Source organism: Pelodiscus sinensis, chromosome 1, assembly GCF_052426305.1.
Source record: "Pelodiscus sinensis isolate ZL-2025 chromosome 1, ASM5242630v1, whole genome shotgun sequence".
NCBI classification, from domain to species: Eukaryota; Metazoa; Chordata; order Testudines; family Trionychidae; genus Pelodiscus; species Pelodiscus sinensis.
The window spans coordinates 166,125,531-166,142,409 of record NC_143052.1 but is presented as its reverse complement, the minus strand read 5'-3'; the positions used below and the strand labels follow the sequence as shown (position 1 = coordinate 166,142,409).

Sequence of the window (16,879 nt, the reverse complement as noted above, 5' to 3'; positions counted from 1 at the left end):
CACATGACCCAGAGGCCCTCTTGCTCTTCTACTCATTGGGAAGTATAGAATTATCTGTGAATACAATCAGATTGCTGGGATTGCAGAGCTTTCTTGCTGGTTGTCCCATAGCTATGGAACTCCCTCATCAACGAAAGGAGAGCTACTATAAATCTTACCACCTTTTGGACTAAGTGTAAGGCCCATCTCTTCTAAGTTCCTCTAAGCAGCATGGCCGCCCTTAACAAGCCCCATGCAGGGACTCCGGGTGGCTGCATAGAGCACTTCTGATGCATGCCAGCCCCAGCACAAATCTGCCGTGCCAGCTCTATGCCAGGGCCAGTGGAGAGGGGCCTCTCCCTCCATCCCCTCGAACTGCAGCTACTTAGGCTTGTTGGGGTAGACTAAACAGATTAGTGAAGATAAGTCAGAAATGGCTGTGATCCATGCCCTGAATAAAGCCTACATAATTTTGTTAAATATAATGTATTTTTCTTTGGCTGTGTCCAGACTCAGGGGTTTTTTCGAAAAAAGTAGCCTTTTTTCGAAAAAACTTCCCCTGTGTCCAGACTCAAGCCACGTTCTTTCGAAATTAATTCGAAAGAACGCGGCTTTTCTTTCGATGGCGGTAAACCTCAATTTACGAGGAAGAACGCCTTCTTTCGAAAGTTCCTCTTTCGAAAGAAGGCGTTCTTCAATGTAAATAGGGCTTCTTCGAAAGAGAGCATCCAGACTCACTGGATGCTTTCTTTCGAAAAAGCAAGCCTCTTTTTCGAAATTTCTCCGTGCAGTCTAGACGCTCTCTTTCGAAAGAGGCTCTTTCGAAAGATGCTTTCGAAAGAGCCTCTTTCGAAAGAAGCCTGCAGTCTAGACATAGCCTTTGTGTAACTGAACTTGGGAAGCAGCTCTGTGTGCTAAAGCTCCCCCTCACCCTGACTTGGGAACAGCAGCACATAAAGCAGCTGGCCTGGAGACTTCGCCTGCAGCTCCCATTGGCTGGAATCATGGCCAATGGGAGCAGTGGGGAGGTGCCTGGGGGGAGCATAGAGCTGAGCAAGTGCCCCCCATTCCCTTCATCCCTCATGCTCTTACTCTGCACCCCCATCACCATCTCACACACTCACCAAGACTCCACACTTCCACTCTGCTCCTGCACCCTGTCTCCTGCACAGACCCCTAACCCTTAGCCTACTCCTATACCCTACCTCCTATCCAGACCCCTGAGACCACCATCCCCTCTTGCACCCATTTTGTCATCATAGGTGGTTGGGTGGTGGGCTGCAGAAAGATTTGCATTGAGCAGGATGGGCCATAAGCCGAAGTGTTTGAGAACCACTGCTGTAGATAGAAAATTTCAGTTTCTCTCATGGTCACTTTAGCACCTTTTGTGAGTATCTTTTACTTTTTTATATAAGAAAAAATAAACATACATTATATTACTTCTGATGACTTTTAACTTGCTGATGGTTTGTAAGGGATGAAGTTAGTGTATCAGTTAGTGAATGTGATCCAATATTGCCCTCAGTTAAACCAATGAGAAAACTCCTCAGCTTCAACAGGAGCAGCGATAAGCCCTCTTTATGACTTAACAAAAGGGTTTGGGGGCAGGGCAGCTACTTACTGGTGTGCTGGCAGGCAAGATGGCAGAGTCCCAGCCCTAATGGCCACTCCCTTGGTGGTACGGCTGCCCCCAGTGGACACTTTACAGGATAGCTCTCCCCTATGGTCCCGCTGCCCTCAATGGCCATTCTCACATCATAGCCCTCTGAACAGCAGCCCTTCCCTCTGCATGTCATATAAAAATGGCCCTTTCCCCAGGGTTTACGGTTGTCCTTGCACAACCAAACCCTGACTCTGCTTTCAGTTAGTAGAAGAAGAAGCTGCATACCAAATTTGGTGCCTCTAGCTCGTGCCATTTAGGACGAGTTCTTGAACAAATGGACTCACAGATACACACAGACAGACACACTCTAAAATATATAGATAGAAGTTTCTTTGATCTCGCTCATGGTTGTGTTCTATATATTTATTATAAAGTGAAGGGATAGCTGCTTTAAAAAAAAGAGGGGAGGAGGCTGGGGAATGTCCAAATTTGAGATTCAATGCCAAAAACATTGGCAAAAGAATTCTTGTGGATTGGGTTCTTCTCAACAAGTTACATGACCCAGAATTAATTATATTTCTCCAGTCAAGATGCTTGCTACTGCAAATCACAAAAGCAAATAATATCAGTAATCTGGGGAATAAATGCTGTTTACTCAATTAACGAAATATTTTCATCTGTGAATAAAATTATTTTGATGAGATATATAGTAAGTAAGATTAATTTAGTGACCTTGTCTCATTAAGCACAAATTTTTATAGGATAATGAAAGATTTGTATATGGTGTTGTGTTGTGTGGGATTAAGGAGGATTAAATGTTTGACATCACCCTTTTGTCTGCATTTGCTTTATCACTCACTCAGTAAACTGTCATTCGACTAAGAACCTATCCTGAAAGAGTGGAAGAAATGGAGCAAACTGAGAATCAACAAAATAAGTGGTTATATTTACTAAATTTCTAAAGGCAAACTGCAGCTGCTTGGAAGCAGGTACCCTAGCCTAGTATGTGGATTTTAAGGAATTTTTGCAGTTTGCTAGAATAAAAGGAGAGCTCAGAGAGGAAAGCAAAACTGGGATACCTTTGTCTTCTGTTTTCAGTGATGCCTCGTTATACTTGCATCCTCTTTATGGTATGCTGTCTCCTAAATAACTGGAGCACTAAAAGTGAAAGATCATTGAGGTGGATTGGTTGAATCCACTGCATTGTCTGTTTCGATAGACATGGTCCTGGTAATAAAACTGCTGCTCCTCGCCTGCCTCTGGCCAACAGTTGTGCTAACCAGTGTCAGTTCTCAAAGTGATCATCATCATCATCATCGTTTTCTTCATCATCATCATCAGCAGCAGCAGAAATGCTCACCCATGAAGAAGCATAACAGGTAAGCTGTATATCCTGTCTCTCAGTTGCCATTCTGCTAATAAAAGTTGTGTGTGTGTAACCAAACCCGAGAAGGCATTCTGTTTGTTCAGAGTCCCACTTGACTGGTCTTTGTGTTTGTACCTGACTTAGCACCATGACTGGGTCCCGGTTTTGACTGAGGCCTTTGGATGCTCTCATAAGACAAATAGCAATGATATTTTACAGTAATATTTACATCACTGATCATTCTGTATCATGATTATGAATACATATATAATGTGCAGGGGTGTATATAGGTGATCAGTTAGATAATGTTTGTACAAGTCTTTGAAAATGTAAAGTACCTTATAAGAGATAATTATTACAGTTATTATATTGCTGTCAAATACAGTTCCAGGGTTTCAGTTCTTTGCTGCCATTAATAGCCTATCTAACGTTGGGTCTATACCATCATTATTACATTATCTTTACTGCACTAAGTATCAATGTAATAACTATTGTAGCCAGATGCTTTGTTTCAAAAGCAGAATAAGGCTAGTTTATTAAGTAGGTTTTAATTTTAATCATTTTACAGTATGTTACTCTTCTGGAAATATTTATCCATGCATGTTATTTATGGAATTATTCCACATCTAACTGCAAATCCCAAATCTTAAGCTGTTTAATATATTTTATTTAGTTGTTAGTTAGGATTATCGCATCCAGCTATTACTGCAAAAGACAGATTTGAAAAATCCGGGGGGGCGGGAGGGGGGGTTCCTTTGCCTTTCTTCATCAGCATGGTTGATTTAAAAGAGGAAAAAAAGTGACATAGACTTTTGCATTTAAGTTTCTGGATGAAATGGGTTCTCCCCCTTTTCCCTCACTCCTCCCTCCCCCCCAGCAACAGCTTGTATAGCTCAATGTATCATACATGTGAGGCTTTTGAATGTGTTTCTATGTTTACATTATAATACATTAATAGAATGCAAGGCCTTAATCTACAGCCAATAAAAACCAAATCCATAAAAATTCTGCCTTATCATGAAAGGAGGAGACATTATGATAAATAGTTAAATTTATGGAGCTTCAGGGGATAGCCGAGTTAGTCTGTTACAAAAAACAACAACATATAGTCTGGTAGCACTTTATAGACTAACAAAACATGTAGATGGTATCATGAGCTTTCGTGGGCACAGCCCACTTCTTAAGATGCCCACGAAAGCTCATGATACCATCTACATGTTTTGTTAGTCTATAAAGTGCTACCAGACCATTAGTTAAACTTATGGGAGGAAGAAAGGGAAAGCAATTGTTTCCCCAGATTGTATATGACTAGCATTGTGTAAAAATGAGGAGTCCTGTGGCACCTTAAAGAGTAACTGGAGATTTATTTGGACATGAGCATGACAAAGTACGACTAAATCTGTTAGGCATCCTGTAGCACCTTATAGCCTAACATAGCTACTCCTCTGATACTAGCATTTTGTAATACCGGACAGCATAGGACTTATAGCTTATTCACATCATGCCATATATTGATAAAATACAGAACAATTGGAATACTCTGGGAGCTGCACCTCCTCTGAATCATTGAATTTCCAGCTGAATTTATGTATAGCAAATACATGGTAAAGGAAACAATCATAATGTAGTAATTGCAGTTCTTGGAAAAGTGGCATGGCACAGGGAACTTGGAATGACTCATCTTTAAGTCATAAGTTCAAATCCAGTCCCAAACAAACCTGAAAGTTACAACTGTTCAGGAAAGTGTCTGACACGAGCTGAATAACTAGGAGTAGTTATCACTAGAGTCATTTTCCATTTAGCAAATAAAAAATAAATCCCGCTATCAAAATGGGAAATACCTGGCACTTCGTTAGTCTCTCAAATAGGTGAAGAACTGAATGGGAATGGAGACTGACCTACTGTGTAACATCTCACGGTATTCCCTGCTCATCTGAGTTGTGGAACATTAAGGGAGGTGAGAGAGTTGAGTATGCTACTATTCCCTCTCCTTGTTGTGTTCTGTGAATAGCAGACTTGAGTTTCTGGCTGTTGATCCAGTATCCACCACTAGCATAAAAATTCACAAAATGGGAGAGGGGTCTGACAGTAGAAATGTTCATTCAATAGAATCCTGCTTGACATACTATACAGACCTATTGCCATATGATTTAGGGATGACAGCGGTTAACCAGTAAGCATCACACTTGCTGGGTGATGCTTACTGGCTACTAGTTAACTGGCAGCCCCTTGTCCGTGGAAGGCCCAGCCTGGCTGGAGCAGCACGCGGCATGGCAGGCCTGGCTGGGCTGGAGTAGTCCTCTTCCCACACTAGGCTGCGGTGGGGAGGCTACTCCAGCCTGGGGAGGCTGCTCCAGCCCAGTGAGTCCCACCATGCTGTGAGCAGGGCTAGCTCCAGCCCGGCCATTCGTGCCATACTGTGGGTGGGAGGCCATTTAAGTGGTTAACAAATGCTAACTAATTAATCCACATGACACTTGTGAGGTCAGCAAGATAAAAGGAAGAAGCATGTCAACATTGACCTCCATACAAAAAGAATGAAGTTGGAGAGGAATTCCAGGACCAGATCCTTAGCTGGTGCAAATTGGCATAACTCCCTGGAAGTCTGTGGAGCAAGCAGATACCTGCCATCTGAGAATCTGGCCTCAAATGCTGGCATTCTATAGACCACTTGGAGTGTTGAGTTTTGACTTGGGACTAGCCTGCAGTTTCCAAGCCACAGAGGATCTGTAGCAGCTGCCCAGCACCATTTCTGCAGAAAGAAGCCAAATAGATTTATATTTTCTTTGTTTTATTTAATTTGGCATCGTTTCTAATGGGGGTATTCGCTCCAAACCATTTCAGTAGTTCCTAACTTTCCAGCAACCTCTTTTTCTTCCAGGGGAAATCCTTTTCAGACAGCACTAAGGTTATTAGGGACACTGCTGACAGATGGCATTGGTTAAATGGGTGGCCTTTTATAAAGAATCCCATGTGAAAATGTTACTTAACCTGCAACTTTCACTGGTTTAATAGAGTAACCCAATTCCCTCTTCAAAGCTATTTGTCCGCATCCTCATGTAAAGAAGATTTTAAAGCATTAACCAAAAGTACATGGGAGAGAGATTATTCTCATGGTCCATTATTTCCTACAATATAAAAAAACCATTGTGACTGTCATTTACATAAGAGAATGCAGATTTTATTAAACATTTTGAAACTCCACTTTGAGTGGAAAAAAGGTATATTTGCAGCACATGGTTCACAGTAACTCCATGTGTTTTTTTTCTTGTTCTGTTTTTGGACAATGCCTACCACAAAAGTGTCCTGGCCCATGACTAGGACTCCTAGTTATAGCCCTGCATGGATACAAAATTGGTATTCGCGTTCTCATCTGCATCTGCAAAGATGATCCATGAATAACCACAGTTTTGCAAGGCTCAACTCCTGGTGGCAATGGTAATAAAAATAATAAATAATAAATTAACAAGATTCTTAGTATTCTTTTAACATTCTTATTCTTATCCTGCAATTTTCTGGGTTTTCTTTAAAAAAGGAAAAAGAGAAAAACTAATTCTATTATGTGACGCTAACGTGGTTTCCCACCTCCCCCATCATAAAAAGGGGTTAGAAGTCTCTTCTGAAAGTTCAGTATTCAATCACACCAACTAAAAGAGTAATTACAATATTTGGCAGCAGCCTCTGTAAACCAGTCACTGAAAGAGGACAAGAAACACACTGAAACAGAGGAAACATATGCAGTACAGGAAGTCTCCGGGTTACATCGATCCCTAGTTACAAACGGGGGTGAGGGCGCAGCTAGTGCGGGGTGCTTCCCCCACTGTCGCCACCTTCGGTGGCGCGGTGGGCGCTTCCCCCCAGCAGACCAGGGAGACGCGCAGCTAGCCCCCGCTCCTCCAGCAGACCAGGGAGACACGGAGCAGCTTTTCTTGCCGCGGAGGACGTGGGCGGCGGGACCGCAGAGACGCGCCGCGGTCCCGCTGCCCACGTCCTCCGCGGTGAGAAAAGCCGCTCCGCATCTCCCTGGTCTGCTGGGGGGAGGGCACTAGCTCCGCGTCTCCCTGGTCTGCTGGGGGGAAGCGCCCCCCGCGCCGCCGGAAGCGGCGACAGTGGGGGAGGCACCCCGCACTAGCTGTGCCCCAGCAGCAGCATTTCCATTCAGGCGGAGCTGAGGGAGCCCAGCGTGCCCGGTGCATTGTGGGACTGGGCTGGGAGTCCTGTTCGCGGGAGGAGGCGGAGGGAGGGCAAGGAGCGAGCCGGTAAGAGGGAGACCTGGGGAGGGGGGCAGGCGGGGAGAGTTAAAGGGGAATCCGCCTCCGCCATTAAACACCCGGCCCTGCGCCGGGCTGTGGCCTCCGGGCACTGCAGCAGCTGGTCGGGGCGCATGGGGCACGCTTGGCCCCAGCCCCAGAGCACGGGGGCGGGGGAAGAGGATGCGAAGCGCCGCCGGGGCCGCTTTAAAAAAACTCCCTGCGCCGAGGCCGGCAGGCGACGGGTTAATTTTTTCACCCACCGACATTTTTGTTGCTGCTGGGGCCCCGCGCCGTAGAGTCCCCTGGCCGGGGAGCCTGGCGCGCTTCGCTCATGGGGAATGTTCCACCCCCTCCCTGCCTTCCCTGGGGCTGCGGCGGCGGCAATGGGGGGTGGCTGTGGTGCTTCGCCTCCAAAGGCTGCCCCGGTACCTCTGCTTGCAGCGAAGGGTTAACTCTGCTCCTGCTGACATTTTACCTGTTCCCCCCCTTCCTCCGCGCTTTTCCTGCTAATAATTTCGTGTGTAAGGGAGATCGTCCGTGCCCCCCACCCCCGCTTCTGCACAGCTCTGTGGAGGAGCCTCCGGGGATGGGGTGGGGTGTTGGAAGGGGATTGCTGTGTGCGAGGCTCTTTCCTGTGTACCGCCAGCCGGGCTCCCGCTCGGCTGCACAAAGAGCAGCAGTAGAGGCCCTTGCTTGCCTTTAAAGGCAGCAGCTTGAAATTTAAGGTGTCCCAGAGCCATGTCTATCCGCAGCCCTCAGCGCTACACTCAATGGAGAAATGCTCGTTGCAGTTTTTCACCCTGTAGATATCTCTCACTTGTGTTGCTATTCCCTGTCCTTGGGTTTATTTTGGGTAGGTACCTGGTCCTGTTCCGAGATGCGCCGCCTGACAGGCGGTTTAGCTGGCACTGCCCCGAGCGCCGCAGGGGAAGCGCCCCCCCGCGCTGCGGGAGGTGGCAACAGTGGGGGAGGCACCCCGCCCTGCCAGCTTTGGGTCCATTGGCCCCGCGGACGCCCCTGGGCAGCTCCAACACCCCCTGCTGTCAGGAGGGTCTTGAGAATAAAGCTTGAGAATAAAGGACTGAGGGAAGTGAGGTGTGGGAGAATAAAACTGAGCTCTGGAGAAATGTTTGGCTAGAGTTTCCCCTACAATATGTACCAGTTCCAACTTACATACAAATTCAACTTAAGAACAAACCTACAGTCCCTCTGGGTATGTCTACACTACCCCGCTAGTTCGAACTAGCGGGGTAATGTATGCATACCGCACTTGCTAATGAAGCCCGGGATTTGAATTTCCCGGGCTTCATTAGCATAAGCGGGGAGCCGCCATTTTTAAATCCCCGCTGCTTCGAACCCCGTGTAGCGCGGCTACACGGGGCTCGAACTAGGTAGTTCGGACTAGGGTGCCTATTCCGAACTACCGGTACACCTCGTTTCACGAGGAGTACCGGTAGTTCGGAATAGGACCCTAGTCCGAACTACCTAGTTCGAGCCCCGTGTAGCCGCGCTACACGGGGTTCGAAGCAGCGGGGATTTAAAAATGGCGGCTCCCCGCTTATGCTAATGAAGCCCGGGAAATTCAAATCCCGGGCTTCATTAGCAAGTGCGGTATGCATACATTACCCTCCTAGTTCGAACTAGGAGGGTAGTGTAGACATACCCTATCTTGTACGTAACCCGGGGACTGCCTGTAATAGTCACATTTTACACACCGCATAGCCAAGCTAAGATTCAATAGATTGTTTCTAAGATATAGGGTGCATGAGCTACAAGTCTGCCATGTTAAATATGTAGGGTCTTTTCTCAGCTTGGGTAACTCCTTAGTGAGGTATGAGATCTAAAATGGTTGTGGCAGGAACAGAATTTTAACACCAGTCATTAGATATGACTCTCTAATTTATGGTGTCCTGGTTCAGCAAGAACAAGAAAAGGATCATCTATGTCGGGGTGGGCAATAATATTTGCAGGGGATCTCTTCACAAATTTTGGTTTGTGGTTGCAGGCTGGTTCTGCCCTCTCCTCCGCCCCCCAAAGGGCAGGGCTTCAGGCAGAAAGGACAGGGCTTCAAGCACATCTTTAATGTGGCAGACTTAGGTCTCAATTGGCCTGGGGGCATGGGAGCGGCAAGGTGGGCCTTGGGCCAGATCAAACAGCTTGATGGGTTGGATCCACTTGCCCATCCCCGATCTGTGTTGTCTGCCTTTTGGAGGTTCAGCAGTGCATGTGCAATGCTAATGGGATGTTGGCTGGTTTGGGCAGTAAATCAGGAATGAGTTGTAGTAAGCAAAATACAAATTAGCCATTGTGATTTCTTTTCAGCTTCTAATTTTGGCCAAATTTGAATGATCTGCTTAATGGGGACATCAGAAGGCACCTCCGTGACCCCAGGATTATCTCTGCCAAATTTTAGAGTCCTGCTGCAAACATGGAGGCATTAGAGCTCTTTAAAAACAACAGAAATTGTATCATGAAGAGTGTAAAGCAACCACTAGATGAGGTCACTGCCACTCCCCCAGTAATATGTATGACATAGTGTGGCATCTATTAAAGCAACAAACATATTATGTTTTTTTCATAAAAAGGATTAGAAGATAGCTAGGTGAAAACTAACACATCAGTTTCTTCAGCAAGTGTTATCTATCTTAGAGCATTCTCTCGCACATTCACAGATACAACCTCCAAGGGAATAAAAGGAGATGTGTGTCCCACCCTCAACTTTGTATATTTTGTTGATGTTCTCTCTCCGTATAATTGGATTTTTATTCCTGGTCTCTCCTCTCCCCATTTGCACTGTTTTTTGTCATGTGTCGTGTCATTGCCCACAATCCAGCAATCTAGTTATTTCATCTAATTTAATCATCATTGTGAATGTCAATCAGAACAATGAAGCTCCTGATTTGATTTTTTTTAAAACAGCAAACGAGAAATTAAAATGAGGAAATTAGACAGCACCAAAGTACGCCCTCTAAAGTCTGAGCAGCTTCTCCGCATAGAGGACCATGACTTTGCAATGAGACCTGGATTTGGAGGTAAGCCGTAGCTGTATTAACATTTCTCCACTAGTTGTTAGTTTCTTTTTGCAATGTAAGCTGCTAAACCCATGCCCAAAAATGGAATGTTAGGTTTAACTGAGATCTGCTTCCACCGCTCAGCTTAAACCAAGCAACAGTTTACAATAAAAGGCATTTTTATTTACTTTTGCACAACTGTAATAGGAATTGCCAAATGATCTACTCACTAAGTAATTTTTTATCTTTACTATTACAGAAAGAATTCTATTATCCAAACATTGTATTAATATAGCTCCCTAAAATTGTGTAGTCTAGTAGCAATTAGCAAATTCCTTAAACTCATCACATTTGTTTTGAAGGATTTAAGCAAGATACCAGTTTCAGAGTCTATTGAATTGGCATGAAGCACTGAATAAAAAAACAACAACACCTCTTTTATTTTTGGTTTACAAGCAGTCTCCGGGTTACGCGGATCCGATTTATGTTGGATCCGTACTTACAAATGGGGCTTTTCTCACCCCGGAGGACGTGAGCGGCGGGGACCGCCCAGACGCGCCGTGGTCCTGCCACCCGCGTCTTCCGGGGCGAGAAAAACTGCGCTGCGTCTCCCTGGTCTGCTGGGGTGGGCCCCCAGCAGACCAGGGAGAGGCGAGCAAAGACGCAGAGGACCCGCTAGTGCGCCCCCTCCCGCCCCCCCAGCAGACCAGGCTTTTCTCACAGGCGCCTGTGGTAGAGCAGCTGGGGTGCTGCCGGTTGGTCCCATAGCGTTGCTCCTCGGCGCTACTGGACCAACCCGGCAGCACCCCAGCTGCTCTGCCCCAGGTGTCCAGATTCAGCTGCTGTTGAAACTGATCAGCGGCTGATTCAACTTAAGAACAAACCTACAGTCCCTATGTTGTACGTAACCCGGGGACTGCCTGTATTAGCAATTGGTCTCCTGTGTTGTTGGTTTGCATGAATAAGCAGGAAGAACTGGAAGTGCTAATAAATAAATACAACTATGACATTGTTGGCATCACAGAAACTTGGTGGAATAATACACGTGATTGGAATGTTTGTATAGAAGGGTACAGCTTGCTCAGGAAGGATAGACGGGAAAAAGGGAGGAGGTGTTGCCTTATACATTAAAAATGAACACACTTGGACTGAGGTGGAGATGGACATAGGAGATGGAAATGTTGAGAGTCTCTGGGTTAGGCTAAAAGGGATTAAAAACAAAGGTGACGTCATGCTAGGAGTCTACTACAGGCCACCTACCCAGGTGGTAGAAGTGGATGAGGCTTTTTTTAAACAACTAACAAAATTGTCCAAAGCCCAAGATTTGGTGGTCATGGGGGACTACAACTATCCAGATATATTTTGGGAAAATAACACTGCGGGGCATAAACTATCCAATAAGTTCTCGGACTGCATTGGAGACAACTTTTTATTTCAGAAGGTTGAAAAAGCTATCGGGGGGAAGCTGTTCTAGATTTGATCCTAACAAACAGGGAGGAACTGGTTGAGAATTTGCAAGTGGAAGGCAGTTTGGGTGAAAGTGATCATGAAATTATAGAGTTCACAATTCTAAGGAAGGGTAGAAGAGAGAACAGCAAAATAGAGACAATGGATTTCGGGAAGGCGGATTTTGGTAAGCTCAGAGAGCTGATAGGTAAGGTCCCATTGAGACTGAGGGGAAAAACAACTGAGGAGGGTTGGCAGTTTTTCATAGGAACATTGTTAAGGGCCCAAGAACAAGCTATTCCGATGTGTTGGAAAGATAGAAAATATGGCAAAAGACCACATTGGCTAACCACGAGATCTTGCATGATCTAAAAATAAAAAAGGAGTCGTATAAAAAATGGAAAGTAGGACAAATTACAAAGGATGAATATAGGCAAACAGCACAGGAATGCAGGGGCAAGATTAGAAAGGCAAAGGCACAAAATGAGCTCAAACTAGCTACGGGAATAAAGGGAAACAAGAAGACTTTTTATAAATACATTAGAAGCAAGAGGAAGACAGAGGAGAGGGTAGGCCCACTAGTCAGTGAGGAGGGAGAAACAGTAATAGGAAACTTGGAAATGGCAGAGATGCTCAATGACTTTTTTGTTTCGGTCTTCACCGAGACGTCTGTAGGAATGCCTTAACATAGTGAATGCTAGTGGGAAGGGGTAGTTTTAGAAGGTAAAATAAAAAAAGAACAAGTCAAAAATCACCTAGAAAAGTTAGATGCCTGCAAGTCACCAGGGCCTGATGAAATGCATCCTAGAATACTCAAGGAGCTGATAGAGGAGGTATCTGAGCCTCTAGCTATCATCTTTGGAAAATCATGGGAGACAGGAGAGATTCCGGAGGACTGGAAAAGGGCAAATATAGTGCCCATCTATAAAAAGGGAAATAAGAACAACCCAGGAAACTACAGACCAGTTAGTTTAACTTCTGTGCCAGGGAAGATAGTGGAGCAAGTAATTAAGGAAATCATCTGTAAACACTTGGAAAGTGGCAAGGTGATAGGGAACAGCCAGCATGGATTTGTAAAGAACAAATCATGTCAAACCAATCTGATAGCTTTCTTTAATAGGATAATGAGTCTTGTGGATAAGGGAGAAGCAGTGGATGTGGTATACTTAGACTTTAGTAAGGCGTTTGATACGGTCTCGCATGATATTCTTATCAATAAACTAGGTAAATACAACTTAGATGGGGCTACTATAAGGTGGGTACATAACTGGCTGGATATCCGTACTCAGAGAGTAGTTATTAATGGTCCTCAATCCTGCTGGAAAGGTATAACAAGTGGGGTTCCGCAGTGGTCTGTTTTGGGACCAGCTCTGTTAAATATCTTCATCAATGATTTAGATATTGGTCTAGAAAGTACGCTCATTAAGTTTGCAGATGATACCAAGTTGGGAGGGGTTGCGACTAATCTGGAGGATAGGGTCATAATTCAAAATGACCTGGACAAATTGGAAAAAGTTCCTAACTGTCAGGATAGTCAAACACTGGAATAAATTGCCCAGTGAGGTTGTGGAATCTCCATCTCTGGAGATATTTAAGAGTAGGTTAGATAAATGTCTATCAGGGATGGTCTAGACAGTATTTGGTCCTGCCATGAGGGCAAGGGACCGGACTCAATGATCTCTCGAGGTCCCTTCCAGTCCTAGTATTTTATGATTCTATGACTATTGTTGTTTAATTACATTGTGCATGAATCAAAAAAGTATGATATCCTATTGTAGTTGTTTAGTTTCTACTACTGGATACATATTGACATGTCCCTTTTGAAGTTGAGGCATCAGATATCTCTAAATTACAAATGTTGGCCCTAAATTATGACACTAAAATTGAGAACTGCTTTTTAAAAGGCTTTTCTGAGCCAGGGTCATCAGTTCTATGTTTGTGATTGATGAAAACAGGCTAGCCTGCTCCATACTATGAATGCAAAATAAAATATAGAAGAATAGATTCTCAGTATCGGTAAATAGGCATAGACCTCAGAGAAGTCAATGGCTGTAGGCCTGTTTATACTAGCTGATAATATAGCCCATAGTGTGCAAACTAATTACACACAAGTGATATATGTCATCAAGTGCCACCAGTGCCCCTCTGCCATGTATATTGCTCATACTGGACAGTCTTTGTGCCAAAGGATAAATGGACACAAATCAGATGTTGGGAATGGTAAAGCACACAAACCTAGGAGAACATTTTAACCTCCCTTGGACATTCAATAATGGATTTAAAAGTAAAATAATTTTATCACCCGATTATCGAGGGAGACAGCTGAACTGGAGTTGATTTACAAGTTCAATACTATCAACTTAGAAAAATTTAAAAACCAACAATGGTCTTGTGACACCTTTTGTTAGAGACTAACAAAAATATATAGACGTCTCTACAGTGCTACAGGACCGTTGTTGTTTTTAAGGTTTTGGAGTTACAGACTAACATGGCTGCCACTCTCAGACTATCAATTTAGATTTGAAATGTGGCGCTATATAGATGTGCCAAATTTCAAAATAAGCTATTTTGAAATAGATTCAAAATAAGATATTCAATTTGCATAGTGCAAATTGCATATCTTATTTCGAGTCTAGGGTGCTGTGTAGACACAGGACTGCTCATTGAGATTAGAACTAATACTTACAGTGTGTATAAGCTGGCTGTCAGAGTAATTTCCTGAAAGAAATGCTGGATAGAAGGCAGTTTAAGATGGTTTTTGTAAAAGCAGAAGTCCAACTTTCCATTTCAAGGTATGGATGTGCCTCAAGTTCTGTCTTTGGATAACACCTACTAGCATTCTTACCGGGTAACTGATTAACCAGTCATCTGGCTGGCGCAGCCCCCTGCCCGCAGGGTGGTGTAGTGGTCTTTGAGTGGCCTGGTTGGAGCAGCCCATGCTGTGGTGGGCACAGCAGGGCTGGAGCAATCCCCTGCCACGGGATCCCTGTTAAAAATGCCATTTAACCAGTTATCTTTTTAAATGGGATTTTACATCCCAAGTACATGTACTATTGTTGCAGACCCCACAGGGAAAGAGTCAATATGAACAATACAGCCTAGCTTAAAATGTTAGTTATTACTTGGAGGATGTGAATCCTGTGCATATAATAATTCCTGGAAGCTGAAAATTGGAGTAGTAGTACTGAAAAAAATCAGGAGAGATAATCTTTAATCTGGGGGTTGTCACCGGGTGTCTCTGCAGCTCTGCACTGCACACAAACGAAAAACAAACAAAAAATCCCTTTTTTAAGCATCACAATGATAACATTAACATTATCCTTTGAATCTGTTATGTAGAGTATTTGCTTAGTAGTTGAGTGGAATGACCTGTTTTATTTTAAAGATCTTTTTCTTTTGAGTGGTTTAATGTCTTTTGGTTATGGTTCCTAACTCTTGAAGGTACAGCTGACTGAGAGGAATTGGTTATGTGGGATGGAGGTGGGGAAAGCCATGAAATGTTAATTAGCAGGAAACAATCTGTTCTGGTTCCAGTTTTTTCCGAACAGCAGAGATTTAACTGTGGCTCTTTAGAGCCTCAGATATGTGGGTAGAAAAGAAGAGGTGCTTCACTGAAAAAGCTGTGGAGGCATTCTGGGCTCAGTTCACTATTACTCTTGTGCATCATTTGCCTCAGTGCAAAATAGGTGCAAACACCGCCACTCTGATGTACTTGCATGTTGTAGCAGCTGTGCGATGATTACTCAAGGTGCAGGGTCATGGTGAATTGGGTCTGATGGCTCCAAAGGTCCCACAGGTTCATGTTGGTTAGTGTTATGTGCTACCACCTGAAAAAATGTAGCTCTTCCTTCCTCCAGCGAAGCTCTGCTGGACTCATGGAGATTGTGGAGCCACAGCCATTGCAAATACTCCTTTTTGGGGCCAGCTAGCTCTACCGGCACACCCTGCGCAAACTTCAGCTGCCACCTAGAGTGGGGAAGAAGGTCTGCTGTGCTTTTGGCCCTCCCGCCCCAATGCACCTGCACAGCATCCGCCATAATCTAGTTTTATGACAGGAGAGATTTACATCACTTTGTCTTTATGCATGCAGAAGCTGGTGTTTTTTTCAAGCTTAACAGATAGAGCATCTCATTGCTGCGTTTCCTGGTGGAGTTGTATCTGTCACGCACACTTGTGCCCCATAGCATGATTTATTCAGCGCAGCTAGATGCATCAGCTAACACTACTGAAAGGGGGGAAATCAGGTCAGAGCAGTTGAGTCAAACGCATGTATTTTAAAAACAAAAGCATGTTTAAACAGATTACATTCTGCCATCAATTACACCCCATTGGGTTTCCCAGGAGTTATAGCATGGAGCCATGCCTAATGATTTTGGTAGCTCAACCCAACTGAATCTCTTCTTACAATCTGGCTATACAATCTCCATCAGACTAAAGCTCACAGAAAGTCCCTCTGTGCCAGGGAAATTCTTCGGTCCAAAATCTGTCAAGTTTAAGCTCACTTTGCACTGCCTCTGTTGGTAGCCCCATGGAAGAGAGAACACCTATTGCAGGTTAATTGGGCCAAATCCTGCTTCAGTTATGTGGGTGTAACTGTGGTATAACTGCACTGAAAGTAGCAGTGATGTTGTTCCAGGTGGACATGAGAGTGAATGCAAGCATAATTTGTCCTTTGACTCTTACTGTATTATGTTTTTACAATTCAGTTCTGACATTACTAATTTATTAACAGATTAATTTGCATCTGTATACCCCAAAATAAGATACGTCAAGATGAATCAAAAGCAGCAGGCTATTAATCTGCTGTTTCTGCTTCTTGCCCTAGAAATACTTCTTTGCCTGCAATTTGTTATAAAACGAGGTTAAGTGAACCTATAATTCAGAACGTAGCTGGTCCTACCGAAACATTGGGGAAAAAAAGATTCTGTGTTATAATGTATTTATTCCCAAAGCTTGGCTGTCACATTGTTGTTTCCTATGCTGGATTTTCTCTGCTTCTATTTCATTTCACAGTGCTCTTGTAGTTTGAGTCACGAGTAGGGTCCCACAAACACCGTCTCTTGCATGCAGGCCCTGTCTGCTGGGAAAAAAATGCAAGGAAATCATTGCTTGAATTTGCAGTTCCTGGACAAGATCTTGAGTCAACAGCTTCCCAAGACAAGCTTTAATTGTAATGGCTAGCTGCAGCATCTGGGAGCAGTCTTAGGTATGGCTGCTCCAG

At 44.3% G+C, this 16,879-nt stretch overlaps 1 protein-coding gene across 1 annotated transcript in view; it reads left to right on the top strand.

Annotated features, from left to right (window-relative positions):
* Positions 1-2,353: 2,353 nt before the first annotated feature.
* The window catches only part of GABRR3 (gamma-aminobutyric acid type A receptor subunit rho3), a 50,363-nt gene continuing 35,837 nt past the window's right edge, over positions 2,354-16,879 (top strand). Inside the window, exons 1-2 of the mRNA XM_006124215.5 lie at positions 2,354-2,961; positions 10,121-10,233. Of these exons, the coding sequence (XP_006124277.3) occupies positions 2,804-2,961; positions 10,121-10,233 (271 nt within the window). The 5' untranslated portion in view covers positions 2,354-2,803. The remainder of the gene's footprint in view (positions 2,962-10,120; positions 10,234-16,879) is intronic.